General features: G+C 44.4%; 1 protein-coding gene across 3 annotated transcripts in view; it reads left to right on the top strand.

Annotated features, from left to right (window-relative positions):
• The window catches only part of SPPL3 (signal peptide peptidase like 3), a 55,827-nt gene extending 39,224 nt beyond the window's left edge, over window positions 1-16,603 (top strand). For all 3 annotated transcript variants that reach the window (XM_063415770.1, XM_063415769.1, XM_063415771.1), the window contains exons 4-11: window positions 1,934-2,053; window positions 5,111-5,189; window positions 5,905-6,017; window positions 10,832-10,938; window positions 11,912-12,075; window positions 13,251-13,450; window positions 14,470-14,579; window positions 15,293-16,603. In XM_063415770.1, the coding sequence (XP_063271840.1) occupies window positions 1,934-2,053; window positions 5,111-5,189; window positions 5,905-6,017; window positions 10,832-10,938; window positions 11,912-12,075; window positions 13,251-13,450; window positions 14,470-14,579; window positions 15,293-15,364 (965 nt within the window). In that variant the 3' untranslated portion in view covers window positions 15,365-16,603. The remainder of the gene's footprint in view (window positions 1-1,933; window positions 2,054-5,110; window positions 5,190-5,904; window positions 6,018-10,831; window positions 10,939-11,911; window positions 12,076-13,250; window positions 13,451-14,469; window positions 14,580-15,292) is intronic.
• Window positions 16,604-19,938: the final 3,335 nt, after the last annotated feature.

Raw genomic sequence — 19,938 nt, 5'->3', positions numbered from 1 at the left:
AAAATGATAAATGAAATAACATATGTTGTATGTGTCTGTTGCTGGTTTTGTCTTTTTTAATGTCGACTCTTTGAATTTAAGCAGTTGTCAGAGCGCTGCTTCTGTTGGCAGCACAGAGCAAGGAGGTTGCTGTGCTTGGTGATACAGCAATGAGCACTGGGGCTTTTGGCATCTGGGAAGGAAGAGAAGACAGTCTGGGGCTGGGGAATAAGCACATTAAGGGGATTAGCTGTCAAAATGATCAGAAATGAAATGAACAACTCTGACATTTAATGCTGCAGGCACTAATTCCCAGATTCCAAGGTGGTGTGGAGAGTGTCATTTCTGGGTTTCTGTTTTGTTGGGTTTTTCCCTTGGGAAGCTGAAGGGTATGTGAATAAATGTGAATAAATCTCAGAGCAGGAGGAATCAGATCTAAGTCACAGATCAGAACTTCTGTGTCTTCACACTGTCATCACAGGACTATCTGCATTGCACTTTACCTGAATGTACCAGACCTCAGCAATGTAGAAATCCCAAGTGACTGAGTTCTTCTGCTTTTTGTTTTTAAAATTTATTGTGCTAGTTATGTTTAAGAGAAATAGATCACAACATGAACTAGTAAATAACATGAGCATGTGCAAGTATCATGACTTCCATGCTTTTTCTTCAGCTTTTTGCTTATGAAAATGGTTATGAATATTTATAACAGGTATTAAGTTCTAGTGAGTGTATTTTGTGTGTGTTTGAGGTTTCTAAACATAATCAGATACATTGGTAACTTGAGTTGTACAGGTACCCTGTTATTTATATGACTTGCCACTCTTGACAGGAAAAAATAAAATAAGACACATTCCCACCCAGAAACACAGACACACAATCTGTGTGTGTATTCACTTACCTGGGTTGTGAGACCCAGGTAAAGCTTCATCCTTCAAATCCTGGGATTGGTAAAACCCTCTTCATACAGCAGTGTTTAATTGTTTTGGGATAGCACAGTTGATGTCAAGCTGGTTTTACATCTCTTCTAGGTCTTAGTCTTGTGTTATTTTCCATTGGTCACTTACCAAGTGACTGCTTCAGATATTCCCTATTGTTACTTCAGTGCGCCACAAGTAGAAATGTGTCTTGTATTTTTAATTGGGTTGTTCCTTACGGCTTCTTCCCCCCCAGGGATCAAATGTAAATATAGCTACAGAGACTGGTTGAGTCTTGGAATTTGTGGGGTTAGGTGGGGCTTCTCAGTTTTGCTGGTATTTCTGAAAATTCAGAAATACAGTGAAAGTCATCCTATCCCATGATTAAATCCCTGGTAGTCACACTGCATGGGTGAGGTGAGGGAAATACTAAGAATAAAATAATTCAGTATCTCTGCCCTGTTTTAAATTACAGCTATCTATGAAATGCGAGCCTGAATTCATGTTGGTTTTTAGCAAAAAGGCAATTACAGTGCATTTCACTGACCTGGTGGTTTCATAAACAGGTAAATGACTTTGGGTATTTTTTGAAAACTGCCCTTTATTGTTAGGCTTGATATTATCTCATTATTGCAGCCTGTGATGAAATTTAAGAGCTTGGTGGCCTTCACCCAAGTGGAATTTGAAGCTGTGGCACTCTTTGCATGAGCTGGGTCAGCCTAACACTGGTCAGGCTTTTCACCTTGTGTTCAGAGATTGAGCAAACCTTACATATGCTCTGTTCAACACATTTCTGTGTCTCGGTGTAAAGTGATTCCAATCCCTAAATAATGTTAATTTTCATACCTTGTCATTCGTTCTGTCTGTGGCAGAGATCAAGCTGAGGGTTCAGTTCAGAGCGGGGCTGCTGCAGGGCACGCGCAGCCGGAGCTGTGCCGGGCTGGCAGGGCACCGAGAGGGAACAGAGCCCTGCCTGTGCCAGGCCCGTGTCCCTGGGTGCCACCAGGCACGAGCTCAGTGTCCCCTCTCTCCTGCAGGTATTCAAACCATCGATTCCACCCAGGCGTTGTTCCTGCCCATCGGAGCGTCCGTGTCTCTCCTCGTTATGTTCTTCTTCTTCGACTCAGTTCAAGTTGTCTTTACAATATGCACAGCAGGTGACTAAGTTTTCTTCTCTTTATAAGGCTTGGAATAGAACAGAAAGTGTTGATACAATTAAATATTGTTGGTAAGAATTATAATACACATCACAGGACATTAAGAAAAGAATCATCAGTTGTATTTCACAGTTGTATTTTCATGTCTGTGTAGCTATAAATAAAGTGACAAGTATTATTTGAGAAGTATTTTCCACTTAGAGATGTGCTCAACCTACTGAACTATAAATTGCCAGAGGTCTAAACATGCCCAGATGTGTTGTTTTGCATGAAGTTCACTTGTTTATAAACCAGTGCTCAGAACTGTACATGATATTTCATAATTCAAGTACTTCATGGGAAATGACTTTGGGGATCCTGTCCAGAGACTTCCTTCCTACTTTAATTTTTTGGTTTTGCTTTCATGCAGTTTTTCTGTTTCTGATCTCAACATTTGAATATTAGGCTTTTGCACTGCTTGAATTTAGAACAAAATTGAAGCTTAACTGCAAATAAATTGCAGATCCTCCAGTTCTGTTTAGCATTTACATTTTGTCTTCTAAATAAATGCCAGGGCATTGCTTTCTGGAAAATTTTGGCCTATTGGTCTTTTTGCAATTCTTCAAGAGACCAGCTGCTGTTGAGAGTAGTGAGATTCTTCCTACTGCTCCAGATACACAGCAGCTTCTAAAAATTGTACTCAGTCCACATACCGAGTCTGTGAAGATTTTTAACCTCCTAAATACTTCTTATCCTCTCCTACTTCACCACAGGCTTTGCCCTTATGGTTTAACTCCTGAGCTGTCCCAGCCTCCTTAAAGAGGGCTGATGTTGATGAGTGAAATCTAAATCTGTAGTCTTGAGACTCCTGTCTAATTCTACTTCCTGTAGAGGCCTGTTGAATTCTGCTTTTGTAACTTTGACCTATGACATAAACATTCTTTCCTATTTAAAAATACTTCAGATAGATTCTAGTGCATGCTAGGTATCAGGGAAATATATACACACAAATATATAATATATTACAAGGAAAGATTTATGATGAAAGTGTAATTTTAAATTGTTGGGGTTATTGGTCCATTTATTTTTAAAATAACCTTGGGATGTGTAACTTTATTTGTAACACTTCTGTGTGTAACTAGAGGATCCTGTGTCCCTTGGGGCTTGTTGCAGTTCTCAGGGGATGGGGGTCAGTGCTCTTGGGTATCTTTGTTCTTGAGCCTGGTTTTATGGCATATTTGTGCTTTTCCTTGGGCATCCGAGGCTGTCACCAAGCCCAGAACTCTGAAGTGCAAAGGTTCCTCAGAGGCTGTAGGGCAGGACGGGGACCCTGCTGGAGATGCCAGCCCGGGGCTGTGGAACGTGGTGCCTCTGTCCCTTGAGGGGACAGACCAAGCCCAGGTCGTGCTGCTGTAGCTAGAAGGGGCTGATGTGGGGGACTGCCAAATTCCAGCTGATGTCTGGTTTCTTAAACCGCTCTCAAATCTTCCTCCCGCAGAGCTTTGCCTGTCAGGGAAGAGTCAGGAGCAGGCGTAGGTGCAGCAAGCAGCCAAGGCCAGGAGCCCGTGCTCGGCGGAGGGCACAGCCCCAGAGCTGGCATTGCCTGCAGGCAGGAGTTCAGCCGGGGATTCCCGGCTGAGCATCGGGATTGGGCTTGGGGCTGGAAGCTGGAACAGTCAGAGAGGGAGCAGCTCCTGGTGGGCTCTGGGGTCACTGCAGTTGGGACAGGGGCAGGAGGGGAGGGGAGGAAGGGAGGAGAGATTGCAAGGGCAAAGAGGGCTGAGCCTGTGCTGGTGGAGGCAGGGCAGGGAGCAGGGGCAGGCAGGACTCAGGGCTGCAGGGGCACAGGCTCTCTGGGCAGTGTTCTTTGCCAAGCACCTCCTAAGAGGTTCTCAGTTCAGTGTGTGCAGAGTTGCCACACTGTTCCTTCTTTTCCTACCGCTTCTGGTTTTCTTCCCCCTGTGAAATACTGATAGAACTGTGAGTTTCCGTGATGCTGTTTGTGTGCAGACACTTCTTAAATTTTCTTTTTAGCTCATTTGAGTTCTCCTTTTGTTTTGTTATGTTTCAAACCTTCCTCCCACCAGAAGGAAAGACGGAGTTTGACCAAACAAATTTTCCTCCAGTTGGCTTAAAGTGTGTTAAACTATTAAAGAATGTTCAATTCTTTCCCGTCATCTTCATTTGAGAAGAGAAGAAAAATCTCCTTCAAAAACCAGCAACAAAAATTTTAAAAGGAATAGAGGACAGCACAAAGATCTGAACTGCAGCATGCAGAAAGTTCCAAGTGACTTCCATTTTCACTGCAGTCTGTTCTTGCTGCAGTTTTGGCTGTGTGCTGCTGACATGTCTGTGTCCCCACGCCCTCACGCTCCAGCCTTTTAAACAGTCCTTTAAAAAAACTGGGAGGAAAAATGATTATAACTACCAGCAGTTACCAAACATTTTCACAAATATGTGGGTGGGATAAGTATGCTGCTTGAAAAAGAAAATGTTTATGGAAATAGTCTGGTGGGATATTTATGTATTTTTATCATTCTGTTTTTAAAAACTTTAGGTACTTTATATTTTTAAAAAGTGAGGTTGCCAGCTACTGGCTATAAGTTATTTGAAGTTATACTGTGTTTTTGTAATGAATAAAGAGTTTTCAGTGAGATGAGGGAAAAATTACTATCCAAGTTAAAAAGTGGAAAGAAACATTTATTATGCTGAGTTAGTCTGTGTTGTGTCTTGAAAAATTGTAAGAAAATCTCACAACCAGTTTGTAGTAGATTTTTTTTACTCAGAATATGTGAAAACTGTTTTTCTTGCTGACATGATCATGAATAGATTTAAGACTTTTTTTTAAGGTTTGGGGATGGGGCGTTGCATTCCTTTGAGAGCTTTCATTTTATTTCAATCTGAAGGCTCACTGTTGTGCAGAAAACCTCAGAGCTTTGAGCTGCTCATGCTGGAATAATGCTGAGCATATGATAATAAGACATTGTTGCAAAAGCTTTTTCAAATTGGAGAAGCCTATTTGTGTACTGTAGAAATTAGGTCTGAATGTCCTAATATTACCTTTTCTTCTTTCCATAGTCCTTGCTACAATAGCTTTTGCTTTCCTTCTGCTCCCGATGTGCCAGTACTTAACACGGCCTTGCTCACCTCAAAACAAGTAAGGACTTGAGCAATCCTTTGCTCTCTTCTTGTGTTTTGTATTTCTTTCTTTTAATGAGAGTTCTTTAATAAGCATTAACCTCGGGGCCGATGTTTGTGCACATTTTCTGTGCCAACATTATGTTTCCACTTTGAAAGTAGGAAGCACAATTTCTGCAAGTCACTCACACTTGCCAGCCTGGGAAATGCAATAATACCATTACAGGGACTAGATTTCCCAACAGTGATTTTTAATAAGTTTGGCTTGTTTTGGCTGAGATTGTAGAGTTTGGGATTTGGCACTGGATTTTAATGTTTGTTAACATTGGACTCTGGATTTTAATGCTGGCTCTTTTGAAGACTGTAGTTAAACCAGTGGAAATTACAGTTGTTAATGTCATGTTTTGAAACTAATTTTATTTTTAACCTTGTGATTGGAGTTCACATTGCTAAAAGCACTATCTTAGGTGGTGCTAGGAATGGTGGCGATTTCAAAAGAGGTGCCAAGATTTAGAGGGTTTTTTCCATCTCTGCAGTTCATGCTTTACACACAGCATTTGAATGTGAGGAAAGCATTTATTTTGTTGCTGTTTTGGTACCTATTTGTGGCAAAGGAACTTCAGTTGTTCTTGGCATCTTTCATCAGCAGTTGAGCCTCGTTCCAGCAGTGTCCATTTTCTGTTCTTTAAATGGAAACATAAAGTCTTCCAGCTGATGTTTGTGTGTTGTTCTAGGATTTCCTTTGGCTGCTGCGGGCGGTTCACTGCTGCTGAGTTGCTCTCATTTTCTCTGTCTGTGATGCTTGTCCTTATCTGGGTCCTCACTGGCCACTGGCTCCTAATGGATGGTGAGTATGTGAATTAAGGGGTTTTGCTGCTGGTTTGTGCCTGTTCTGACACATCATTGCCTGGTGACGATGGGTGAAATTTGCTAATATTAATGGCTTGGCTGCTGAGCTGTGTGGCAGACTCCCTGAAGAGCCCCTGCCAGGAACATGCCAGGGGAGTGCTTGGAACACCTGTTTTTCTGGTTTGTAAAAGCTTCCAGGGAAGTGCCAGAACACTCATGAAAGATACTCTGCAACTGTGTGGTGTAGGGTAGAAGGCCAGATTGAGTTAAAGATGTGTGGAGACAGTGGTTGGTTGTGATTCATAGCTTGAGCCTAAAAATCTGGTTAATTTTTGCCGTGCATCTTGTTGTTCACTGGTTCTGATGCTGACATAATTTGTTGTGAGGCAGCTCCAGTAGCTGGTTGTTTTTGGTCTCTGCCCTGCTTACCTTGTGTGGTGAGATGGGCAAAACTGGCAGTCAGCCAGCTGGCTTGAGGATGTGATTTATTGGGCTTTTTCGTGGTGGCTGACCTGAATTCGCAGCTTACTGTTCCAAAAAAGAGCCGTCGTCCTTCCCTCCTGCCTTGCAGATCTCTTGTGCTAGCTCTGGCATTCATTTAATCACGTGGTAAACTGATCCAGCTCACTAGAATGGCAGCATACTTGGGTTTTGCCAGCATATTTTCCTGCTGCTGCAGTGAGATGAATTGGATAATTGTGTAGTCAGGTATGTGCTAAATTTGGCAGAAGGAAAGTGCAGCGTGATGGGATCTGAGGGGATGGAGAGGGCAAAGGCATGGAAGGGTAGCCAGGAGCAGGACCTCTGCCTCTCAGCAGTGACAGGCAGCTAAGTTGGCTTAGGACGTGGTGTAATGGCACCCTGAGGTTGTGATTGCTGGAGGTGAAATTGCTGCAACATCACCTACCCTTGAATTGTTTGTTACAACAGAAAACATTCATCCCATCAGCTCCCAGCTCCTCCTAAACGAGGCTTTAGCAGGAGCACATCCTTAGCACTGAAACCTCTCATGGCACCATCATTCTTTATTCTGTATATTGGCACTGCGCTTCATTCATGGTTTGAACTGCTTTAAAAGTCCCACCTGTTGTATGGAAGGGAAATACCTTTTAAAATACCAGATGGTAAATGAAAAAATGCAGACGTGGTCTGTTTTGTGATAAGCAGAGTAGCTCACCATGAAATCAAGGGTGACACTTGATCTGCAGTTGCTGCAAAGCTAAAAGGAATGTCAAGTGTGGATTTTGGCAGAATCTGAGGAGTTGTCTACACTTAAGTATCAGTAGAAGCATTTAGTTAAAAATAGGGTTTTTTGTGAGTGCTTCAGTCTGATACGGTGGACTTTGCAGTAATTCATCTACAGAGCTCTGAGCTGCTGGTGCAGAGTGGTGTCTGGCTTTTGTTTCTCCTGGAGGCTTTTCATGATTTACTGAATTGTGTTGCTGCTGTCTCACTTTGATTTATTTTATGTAGTTTATTAAGGGAGCTTGAACTGTATAGGTGATCCTCCTGTCATTTGCTCAGATCCAATTAAATCAGTGTTTGCCAGTGACACTAAACAGGGAGCAGCTTTTATCGGCCTTTGTCAGGGAAACAGAGCGGAGCTTTAGTCCTGGTCCTGTTCTGCTGCGTGTGGGATCCCCTCACCGCCTCCTCTGAGCCCGGCGGGCAGCGCGGGCAGCGCCGCTCGCTCGGGCATCCCAGCGGAGCGCGGAGCGCTCCTGTCCTTGGGCCCGGCCCGGACCATCCCGTGTTCGGCGTCGGCAGAGAACGAACCAGAGGCTGTGAACGTGCCCGGGCGGGGCGGGGCTGGAGGAGGAGTGGGGTGGCTGCTCCTGCCGAGCGCGGCGTGTTCCGTCGGGGCTGTGCAGCTGATTCTGGCAGTGCCGAAGAGCTTTGCTGCTCGAGAGCTGAGGAGAACACGGGAAACGCTTCTCGGGAATTGCCAGTCCTTACGAAATCGAGGTGTGGCGGCTCCTGCTGGAGCAGCTCTCAGTGCCCAAATCCTACCCTGCCCTTGGCTGAAGTGCTTCTAAAGCAGGGACGTGTTACAGGGCACACTGAGCCCGTGTAGGCTCCAGGGGGTTGTTCTGGCATGTCATGATGCACCTTTATTGAAATGTTTATTTCTCAGAGGAGATTGTTGGATGACAGAATCACCGAGGATGGTCACTGTACCCTGGTAGAGCCTGGTTAAAATGAAAGCTTTCCTAAATGGTGGACAGAGCTGGAATGCTGTAGATGTGTGGAATATCGATAGCTACAGAGTGAACTGCATGGTCACGGATATGCCAGGAGCTGCTGCAGCAACTGGGCCTGTGTTCATATTCCCTTCTTTTAAAACACACTTTGATCAGATCAGAGCTTCACCTGGTGGCCTGTAGGGGAAGTTAAAGCCTCCCCAGCTTACACAGCACTTTGTAAACCAGAGCCTGCACCAGCAGCATCTCGGAGCTTTCACCTGCTCTGGGTGCAGGAGAGCTGGAAAGCTGCCACAGAGTCTAAGCACATATGCAAGAATATTCTTAATCTTCAGAATATCCCCGTTCCATACGGAGTGCGTTTGCAGGGACTCTGGAGTTAATTTGTTCTGTTAATTGATGGCTAACTCCTCCAGTGCTTTCTTATTCAGCCTTGTTAACTTCCAAACCAGAGCTGCAGGTTGTGTGGCTGCTCTGCCTCTCTTCCTGTCTTTGTCTCATCTTTGGCTACTTTCTCTAAATGATTTGAAGTATATTTCAGTGAAGGTCTGCCATATATAGTTTGTCAACACTATGCATGAGCTTGGATAGGAAAGCTGGCCTCCATTTAGGGAAGTCCATGGCCTGCACTTTGGCTCATATTACTTGTACTTGCTCTCAGGCATTCCTGCTTGTTTTATAAATTTACCAGTGTTTCTTAAAGCATTTGCACAACTGGGTAATTATTAGCATGTGTATTTCACTGTCAGCTGAAGGATTTTTTCCATCTTCTTTCTACCCAGTATTTGATTAGTTTGATGTCTTGTGCATGTGCCTGTGTTCATTTCAGTCAGAGAGAAATGGAGTGTGTGAACAATAGATAAAACTCATTCTGGTTACAGTATTTCCATTTCTCACTAATTATAACCTGGAAATCCTCTCCTAAATATAGACTTACTTATTATTAACACAGGCTTTAGAGAAACCTCTTTGATTTAAAACAGTCTGTTCCCTTGTATTTGCTCTTCTGCCAAGGAAGTCTGTAACTCAGGGCTATACTGAATTACTGAATGCAGTTCTTTATCCTGCTGCTTTGCTGTGTCAAATTCTTTAAACCTCAATAATTTGCTCACATTTGTAGCTAGTTACAGTTTGGCAGCATGACTTAGGGTACATTTTTATGTCAGTGCTTTGTTAGAAGTGGCTGCTGTGGCGCTTGGGGTTGTGCTGAAGCTGCCAGTCCTCAGGAGACAGGGTGGGCTTGGCAGAGCTGATTGTGCCCCTGGGCACTGCAGGAGCCCCGCTGGCAGCAGCCCTGGTACCTTTACCCCTTGAATGTGTCTGGATGTGTTCCCTGGGGAGTGGAAGGATCTCCCCAGCTTTCAGGTGAGGTGTGGGTGGAAGGTGCCTCACAGCCCTGTGATCACAGCCTGAGGATGCAGAGCCTGGTTTGCCCACTTGGGCTGAGCCCAGCTGTCACACTGGTGGCATGTGCGTAATGAATTGGCTTCCCCTGCACTTCCAGTTGGCAAAAATGGGATTGTAACTTCTTACAAATTCTGTGTCATGTTAGACAAAGACATTTTGTTGACAAATGTCTGCATGACTGACTGTACTCTGATCCCAGCAGGGCTCCATTATTCCTTGCTAATAGACTAATATCATAGATGAAAGCTGATTTGCTTTTTAAGTATTTTTAAAATTTGGTTTATTGTAAGCATTTCTTTGGGAATTTACTTGTAACCAGTAGAAATACATTCAGTTGTCAATTGAGTATCCTTGGTAGATGAGGCTGGGCTCAAAGAAGCAGGCAATGACACAGATGTGAAGGCTGGATTTTTGTTTTAAATCTTACCTTTCTACCCTGACAAAATTCCCCTTGGTACAGAGTGAAAATCTGAGCTGTGTCATGTTGTTCATCTCATTGATCTGGCTGAAAACTCACCATTAGGAGGGATTAGGAAAAAACTTACCCATATTTTTTTCCCCTAAACTTTAACATACATTTTGGTTATTGGGAAATCCCTGGATATCTAAATGATGATGTTTCATAGTATTCAGGCAGTCTTGCACAGTCTTGCCCAAGCAGAAGTTTGGTTTGAGTGGGTTTTTGTCAGACCAAGTTCTAACAAGTCATGTAACCCTGCCCTTTCTGAACTAAGAGTCAAGGATCTTATTTATTTTATGCACTTCTTAAATAAAACAACAGAGGAAAAGCAGAGGTTTGTGTTTGGGGCACAGAGAGTTCAGGGTTGTTTTGTTGCTTCTGTTTTAAACTGGGTGGTCAGGGTTGTACAGGGAGATGCTCTAGGACAGAGGACATGGAACCGTTCTGTTGTGGTGGGTGGTGGAAGGTGAGTGGAACAGGCGGTTGTGCCTGTTCCAGAGGGATCTCTGCTCCCATGGGGATGTGTTTGCAGTTGCCTACTGAATGCATTTTGACTGCTTAACCCTGGTAAGAAGAATGTCACTGTCTGGAAGTGATAGACTGTCATCCAGTGCATGCAGAGCTGCACAGGTGCAAACAGAAGCTTCTCTGGGGTCCTGGAGGGGGGAGATGCTGGCTCGGGATTGGTGTTTCTCTGTTTGTTTTGCTGTTTTTAATGAACTAATGATGTCTTGCATTTTGTAGCTCTGGCTATGGGCCTGTGTGTTGCAATGATAGCCTTTGTTCGGCTGCCGAGCCTGAAGGTTTCCTGCTTGCTGCTCTCGGGGTTACTAATTTATGATGTCTTTTGGGTAAGTGTTTGGTTTGGTTTTGCTAAAACGTTTTTATGCTTTGGATTTGTAATCGGCCTTGGGCCAGTTTTATATGAATTCTGCTGGTATGCAGTTGAGGAAATCTGGCAAAGCCAGAAGATGGGCTCCACCACTCCATTCTGAGGTGCTGAATTCTACAACAGGATACAGAATTATTTCCTTACTAATTACTTGAAATAAAGCAGAAATAAGATTAGAATATTTTGACTTTTGCATATTATTAAAGGAAAGGAATTTGGACCTCAGATTTTGAAAGCTGGCTGAAGATGAGAAGAAGCATTTCCCACACACGTACAGCTGTGTCCACACTGGCACAGAGCACACAGGCTGGCTTCTGATTAGCAGTGAAATCTGCACAACAGGAATGCAAATGGACTCACAGCCAGACAGTCCATAAAATCTGAGGGCACTTCTACCAGAAAGCTGACAGAATGTGTTCTGAAATAGCAAGAGGGGTTTGGTTTACCTTTGCATAACACCGAGCACTGATCCAGGGCAGCACCCACTGACATCTCTGGCAGCCAGAGATTCCAGTGGGATGGGCTGTAGCATAAAAGTCTGTTGGAGACAAGGGCTGCCTCATTCCATTTGTGAGTGAGCACCATGCTCGCCTCTGCTCTGCTCTGCAGCTTTCTTCTATTTTCAGGGTGCTGTTACCTGCATTTGTCATCCCACACTATCTGCTTGTTGTCCAGACAGATCCTTTGCCAAAGGATCTCAAGATATTAATCAATATCTTGATATGAGAAAGTATATTCCAGTTATTCTTGAGGATTAATATATGAAAAGCTCTATTTGAATTTTTGAAATACATTTTGCCTTTTATCATCATATATGCAGAGTATGTATAAGGAAAATATCCTTGCTTTTCTTGAATAGCAAAGCAGAAATACATTTGGCTGGAGTTGCTGTGTAATTGCAGTTTGTAACTTGTGATTACCTTGTTCTGTAGGTCTTTTTTTCTGCCTACATCTTTAACAGCAATGTTATGGTGAAAGTGGCCACACAGCCAGCTGATAATCCCCTGGATGTGTTATCCCGGAAACTTCACCTGGGACCAAATGTAGGCAGAGACGTTCCCCGTCTGTCACTGCCTGGCAAACTTGTATTCCCAAGGTAAAAGCTTCTTTTACTGCAGTGCATGAGTGCATTTTCCTTCCCTGTACTTAGCAGTACTAATTCTGTTGGAAAACCCCTGTTGAGTCATTCCCTCTTCATGCTGAAGGGGAATATAATGGGCAGTGAGGACTGGACACTTTGCTCATTCACAGTGGAAAGACCCTGACTCAAGTAAAGGTGCCCTGTTCAGAGCAGAATCCATTTCTCAGCATTTGTGAGAGTTCTGCAGCCTGATGATTGCTCACATGTAAAAGCAAAGGATCTGAGGTTTGTTATAACATCAGAATAGTCTGGAGTAGTGCGTAATTGCAGATGATTGGGAAGGGGTTGGAACCTGACCTGAGCAAAGATGGTTTAGCAGTGCTGAAGGGAGATTATTCCACATGTCCCTGCTCCAGGGGTTCCTTGGTGGCTCAGATCTGTCAGCAGGCACGCCCTGGGCCTGGTGGGGCAGTGAGCTCAGCAGCAGCCATCAGGCAGTGAGGTTTGTTGGGGTGTTACTCTGTTCTTGTTTCTTTAAATGTTGGGATGCTGAAATTACAGACATTAGAAGTTGATTGTCTGCAGCAATAAAACCAAAATTGTTTGCTTTGTCAACTTCGTGATAACTTAATTTGCCTTCATTTTCATGAAAAATATCTTGGATTAAATATAATGGATGATGTTAGTTTTCAATCTTTTACGCAGTTGGCTCTTTTCTGGGAATCTGGCAAGACTGTAGTTTTCTGTTTTGTCTGAATGTCCAAACTGGGTGTACTGCCGTGTTTTAGATCTGCATGCACGGGGATGAAGATGCATTTCAGTGGTGATCAACAGTCAGACCAAAGGGCCAGTTGGTCCCTCCCATCAGTGCTGAGGAGGGACAGCACTGAAATACTGCGTAAAGGGATCTGTTTCATTGAGTGATCTAGGGGCTGAAGCAGCTTCAACACTACTGAGAGAAGGAAACTGGTTTGGAGCAATGTCATCCCTGCCCAAATGGGTTTGTGTAAAGCTGGGGTGGTGAAGAAATCACTGAGGAAAACCTCATTAGCCAGCACTGGGTTCTGCTATGTGCAGGTTTGCTGGTAGAAAGAGGGGCTGTGCTAAAAGAAGCTCAAACCCACAGTGGTGGAGTCTAGAACTCATCACCTTTTGTTTTGGCCATGAACCCAATTCCAGTTGCTCTTCAGTTCCACAGGCAGCCACTTCTCCATGCTGGGGATTGGAGACATTGTGATGCCAGGGCTTCTGCTCTGCTTTGTGCTGCGTTACGATAACTACAAGAAACAAGCCAACAGTGATTCCTGCAGTGCCCCAGGACCAGGGAACATCTCTGGGCGGATGCAGAAGGTCTCTTACTTTCACTGCACACTTATTGGCTATTTTGTAGGTGAGTAATTAGTTCAACATTAAGAGCTGCCTGAGTGAGCAGATGTGGGATTATTGTAGTAGGTTTAAAAGATGATGAAAGCAAGTGTAAAGAGGCTTTGAGAGGATGCTTGGTTGTGTTCTTTTTAATCCTCCTCTCTTTATGCTCATTGGCATGGTCTAGGGAGAAAAGCCTTTCTTTAGTCTTCAAGGTTTTTTTTGTAGTTGTTGTATTTTATTTAGAGGATGAAAGAGAATATCAGTGTGTTTTTGTTAGCACTTGCACTTTGCTTCACTGGCTTAAAAAGTGTTGGAGCTCATACCTGAGTGATGGGAAAAATACGGAAGTTTCCAGATGAATTATGCTGTGGCACAGTACGTAGCAAATTTAAGCAATTCACCCAGGCAATTCCTGCACTTTTGTATTCTGATCCTGACATAGTAGTACATACAGAAAATCATCAACAGTTACAACTGGAATGCTGTTTGTAATTTGCTGTAGCCAGCCCTTTACTGCCTAATATAAAATAGGCTTTTCCCTCCAGTCAGGGCACACGTGTGCCTGTCCTGACCTCCTGGGCCCTTGTGAGGCTGAAGAGGAAAGATCATTTCCTACCAACAGCCTTCCTTCTCCCACACCTCCATTCTCCCCCTGCATTCCCCTCTGGCAAGTGTCCAGGGCACAGCCCTGCTCCGAGCCCTGGCTGCTCCGGCCAGGGCCACAGACCAGCAGTCTCAAAGCAGCATTTCAGTGCACTGCAGCCAGCCTCCTCCTCCACCTTTTGTTGCATTTTGTCTGAATCATTCTTGGCTTAGTCTGAGATTCAAAACTGAACCAAGTGGCTCACCATGGCCTAACACTAAAATAGAATCATTTTTCACTGTTTTGTTTCAACTGCAATCAGGGAAAGCAAAGCACAGAGAAGTAACTTGACCTCACCTGTCTCTCAGAATGGGGGTGAAGGATGCCTCAGTGGATGAAATGCTGAGAACATCCAGCTGCAACCTGAAGATATTTATAGTGACTTTTTTCTCTTACAGGTTTATTAACTGCAACAGTAGCTTCTCGTATTCACCGGGCAGCCCAGCCTGCCCTGCTCTATTTGGTACCGTTCACTTTATTGCCACTCCTCACCATGGCCTATTTAAAGGTAAGAGGGGAGGACCCGTGGGCAGGGCAGGAGCTGTGGCCAGCTGGCAGCAGGGCCGGTGTCCTTGCACTGGGCAGCAGCTCCAGGGGGGGATGTGAGTCCCTGGCAGCCTGAACAGAGCAGCCACTGCTGGCGGGTCAGAATTCATTTCAGAGGACTGAGCAAAGGAGAGATGAGTTCCTGAAATAGAAGATCATTAATGCTCAGAAAGTAACAGTAATTCTAAACTAAACAAATTCTGAAATATTAAATTCTGTTTTAACTGAATAAGTGACTTTGTCCTTGTCCAGTTGGTCATGAAATACCATGGGCACAAAGTTTGAGCGGTGATTGCAGGCAGAACCTTGCTTGCCTCTTCCCAGTCACCTGTTCTGAACAAAGTTGTCAAATTTACCTTTCCTGTTCCAGGGCTGTTGTTGAGGCACACATCTAGCACTCTGCGGAGCAGAACGTAAGAAAGGGCACGATTTTCAACCTGAATAATTATTCCCTTCCTATCAGAAACCTATTTTGGGTATATCTGCTCTAAAAGTAAGACATGCTGGCCTGACAGGGAAAGGATTTATTTTTACTGTCTTTATAGTAATTTGCAAAGCAGGTGAAGACTAGATTTGCTCTAAGACGCGTTTGCAATTCTGTGTGCATTTTACAATGTGAATTCTAAGCAGAGCTGAGTTTCTGAGGGCTCGGTCCTTGTGCTGTCTCCTGCCTAGGGCGATCTACGTCGCATGTGGTCTGAGCCTTTCCACTCCAAGTCCAGCAGCTCCCGTTTCCTGGAGGTATGATGGAGCGGACAGGACGTGACCTGAACTTCTGCCTTGGTCCTTTTCACTTTAACTTGTGGCTTTGTTGTCACCTAAAGCTGGAGTGGCTGGTACTTGGGAAGGTACCAGTGATGGGACGTGTATGAAAGGACTTTGTATTAACAGAGGGGAAGAATCAAAAGCTAAAATCACAGAGCTCCGTGTGACTCCGTATCTCCCTGCAGATGTGGAATTGGGGACCCTTTGTGCAACTGCAGCCACTTTCCTCTTTTCCTCACTCGGATGGATTAGTACCAGACTATTACCTTTGTGAGAGAGGAAGAGACAGACTTGAAACTAAAAACGGCTTGAAGTCGTTCAAAAACTTGTGAACACTAAACGCAAAAACAGTTCAGCAAACTGAGGCTTCTTCAGAGAACACCTCGTGGACACTGGGACCAGTTTCCTGCGGGACTTCGGTTTTGACAAGAACTGAGACAGAAGGTCTTCTGTCACAATATTGGGGTTTTTTGATTTATTAAATATTTCCTGTGGTGTGAGGTTACTTATTAAATCCACAGACATTGAGTGACTTCTTGCAGTATACATACAAAAATTTGTTGTAACAAGTTACATTTCCACCCAGATGTCATATTGCAGTGAAAAAGGGCACGATTTTTATACATATATATATACACACATATAGATATATATATGAATAAATAAAAAGGAAAACCTGCTAAGATCATGCTGTGTAGCAGACAGGGGCTTGCTGTAATTTTTAGCATGTAGCGCAGTTACTCTGGCTTTATGTATATGGATCTACAATGAGCTGCTGTTTTCCCCCCCTCCTACAACTGAACCTGCAGTTTAAAACCAAGTGTAGTATTTGTACTGGTTGTACCATGGACTTCGGGGGATACTTGATTTGATCAATGTAGCAAACTAGGGAAGAAAAAAGTTCAAACCCAGCCCTGTGTGTGTGAGGGGGGAGGAGGTCGGGGGTGTCTTTTTTCTTTTTTTTCTCCTTTTTTGATTTTTTTTTTACAAACAGCTCCCTTGCAGGTTTTTAGTAGTTCCTTCTTGACCAGTGCATGTATTATAGCAGCAAATGTCTTTGTGCTTTCTGATCATAGTAATGTATCACTTGTAAATACATTTTTTCTATTTTCTATTTTTTTGTATTTTTTGCATTTTGTTTCATTAGTGTGCTGTATTTTTCCATGCCCCTGCCCCTCAAAGAAAAAAAAAGAAAAAAGAAACTGTCCTTTACTGTTGTGACTGGTTGGAGTTTGTGTGTTGACTGCTTTGTACCTGTAGCCTGTTAAAATGTGGATTTTATTCTTTCTTTTTTAAAACCAGCTGTTCCAGTTGTTATTTTATTGACCGAAAGGCTTCCCTGAGGTAACTAAACTCTTTTCCTTCCAAGCACTGTGCCAAGCAGGGTCTGGGGAGCTCTCCTGGGGGCTCACAGCTCTTTGCTGGGTGACAGCTGCTGGGAAGTGTTAGTGCCAGGGGAGGAGTATTGGAGACTGGCTGAGCACTGAGGTGACTTTGGGACTGGTTTCATTCCAGGTAAGGGAGGGCTTGGTCAAACACCTGAAGCTCTCAGCACTGCTGGGTGCTACAAGAGCATATTGGACATGGTAGGAAATTTTGTCCAGCCACATGTGTGCACTGTCATTAATGTCATTAATTAACGCCTTCCTCTGTTCTCAGGCAGGTCTGGCATGGGTGGCAGAGGGGCTGATGACCTCTGAGCTGGCTGGGATGCACTTCCAAGACAGCTGGAACGTCCCAGGAAAAACAGTAAGACACAGCTCAGCCCTTGTGGTGGGGCAAGGGCACTGAGATTTAGCAAATGTGGGTGGGAGTGGCGGGGGGGGGGCGTTGGGACTTTCTCTCACGCACATCCTCAGTTCTTTTCTTTCCTTAGCTAAAAGCATTCCCTCTACCACGTGCCTGCAGTGCTCATCCTCAGATAACTGTCACTTTATAATGAAATCAATAGGTTTTCATTGAGAATCTGCTTTTTCTGTTTGTGCTAGGTCCCAGACTTACTTGGGACAGTAAAAAGGCATCAGTTTTGAGTTATACCTCAAATACAAAGTGAATAAAATATTGAGGTGGGTATCAATAAAAAAGACTTTTCTGGTGGCTTTTGTTTTGCTGAGAGGCTCCAAGCAGTGGAGCAACAACTTCAGCTCCACCTTGCTCCAGCCTTTGCACCTACCTGACAATTGTGCACAGCTCAGATTCCATCAGCTTCACAGCAGTTCTCTACTTTGGAACGATTCCTTTGGAATTCCTCTGGAATTAAAATTTTTAATTTTAACAGGTCTTTCTCTGTTTTGCAGTGGCATTTTTAGGCCATACCTGCTAAGTGTCCTTGTGAACTATTTCTACACTTAGAGAAGCATTCTGGAGAAAGTTCTGGAAGTGCAAATTGATAAATACTTAATGAAAATCAACCTAGCTTTCCCAAAAAAGCCTGGCCTTCCTTGCTAAGCTGTCTTGCCCGCCTGCACTCTGTGCCCTTCTCTAGCACCAGGAGATGTGAGTGAGGCAGTCCTGAGCCCTCTGTCTGCCCCTCAGGCTGTGCTGGGGCACAGGTGAGCACCCACTGCACTGGAAGGGGTTTGCTGCCCCTTCAGCTGGCAGGAAAAGGATTCTGGTGCTTGGCAGAGGCTCACTCAGGTTTAACTGTCCTGAGAGAAAGTGCTTTCCCAGCACCTGAAGCTGCACAGCTTTGTCCCACAGCTCTCCCTCCACAAACCATTCAGGGGAATTAGAACTGGGTCCTACCTGGCTACTCAGCTGTGGGCCCTCCCTGCACAGAGACACCTTGGGTCCTTTTCTTTCCACTCTCATGTGTCTCCTCTGCTTGAGGATCAGGCTGTGCAGGTGCTCCGAGTCCTCTGTGTGGGACCTGGAGTCCTGTCCCAGTTGGGTCTGGTACTGTTGCTGATGCCTTCCTGATTTTAAAACTCCTTCATAAACTAGACACGAAGTCCTGCAGTGAGATTGCCCAACCACATGCCCCTTCCTCTGGACAGTTGTCAAAAATAAATATTTTAATAATTGACTAACGTAAACCCTCTTGCAAAAGGTAAAATGCTGGCAAAGAAGTGCCAGATTAGGATGTGCTGATAGCTCAGTTGTCAGAACATGGACCAGAACTGTAATGTACGAATGTGCTGACAGGTCTGGTTCTCTGCTGCATCTTTGAGAACAGTCCTCTTAGAAATGGTACTGTTTGTATGCTGACATTTCCCTGAGGTCACACTTCATCTTGCAAACATGATGAGCTCCAAAATTTGAATTTGAAATTATTTTTTCATTCAACTTACAGCACTTTCACTTTCTCTAATCATTATTCCATGTTTTCATTCCATTACTCTTCCAGGCACTTTGGTTTTTTTTACTTCGGATCTCTTTCAAATATAGTATTTCCCATCTTTTCCAAATTCCCAACAAAACCTGAATGTGTGGCTGTTGCCAGGTCTATGTTCATAGTGAAGGCTCTCAGGCAAAACAAAGATCTAATTTAAAATCAGAATAAATTTGTCCTTTTTTCAGAACAGCTCCTCCTCACCCTTTAGTCTGTTGGGAACTCACAAGGAAGAGCCTGAGCTACATGATATAAAAGCTATCAGGTCTAAGGTGGGGCAGGAAGTAACTCCTAGTTACTGTAACTAAGTTTCTAAGAAAGGATTCTAGTTCAGGCTCCACCTGTCCATGCCTCAAACCAGTTTCATGTACTCTTACAGCACTGTGGGGCAAAAACCACATCGTGAGAAGTGTTGCTTTTGTTCTTGAAAAGTGACTTACCTCCTTCCCCATTTGTTTCTAATTTATGTATAACCTCATTTTTCCATCTCCGCCCCAACCTTGCAGTGTTGGCTGAGTTTGTCAATTGACAGAGCATTGTGGCTTCACGTGTGAACAGACCCTTTTCTCCAGGGAGAGCCTGGCCCTGCCCACACCTGCGTTTGTGCTGAGGGCGGCTTGGTAAGAGCTTCACATTTAATGCTGCAGAACTCGTTTGTGTTTTGCCCTTTCAGCAGTTCCCTGCAACAGCCCTGAGGAGCAGACACAGAACACACAAAGTTCTCTCATCCAGCAGCAGCGAGGAGTAAGCTTGAAGTGTCTTGCTGTGGGAAGAGCCATTGCTTTGCTCTGGGAGCTCTGGGCCTTTGTGTGTAACCACGCTGTGTAACCCCAGAGCAGTGCAGTGTCACAGGGACTGAGCTCTCTCTGAACCTATTGCAGCAGGGGAAATCATGCAGAAAGCTTTTGTTTGAAAGCTTTTGCCTCCTTTGTTTTATTTTCCTACCTCAAGGTTGTAGATTCTCTCTCCTCTGTCAGCTGAGGTGGTCACAGCCACCACGGGCGGTAACAGGGCTGGTTGGATTTGGCACTGGAGAGGAGCTGCAGCAATTAGAGCTGGTAATGAGGAGAGGGGCAGTGAGCAAGCACTGACAGCACAGCAGATCTAAGAGAAGCACCTGGATGAGAGGGGAAATGGGCTGGGCAGAATTGTGACTGACTGTGCTGGCTCCCTGGGGATTCAGCTGGAGCACAGCAGAACAGAACTCTGCACTGCTGAAGTCCTC

The sequence above is a fragment of the Prinia subflava genome, chromosome 19, assembly GCF_021018805.1.
Source record: "Prinia subflava isolate CZ2003 ecotype Zambia chromosome 19, Cam_Psub_1.2, whole genome shotgun sequence".
NCBI lineage: Eukaryota > Metazoa > Chordata > Aves > Passeriformes > Cisticolidae > Prinia > Prinia subflava.
This window is presented reverse-complemented; position numbering and strand designations above follow the sequence as displayed.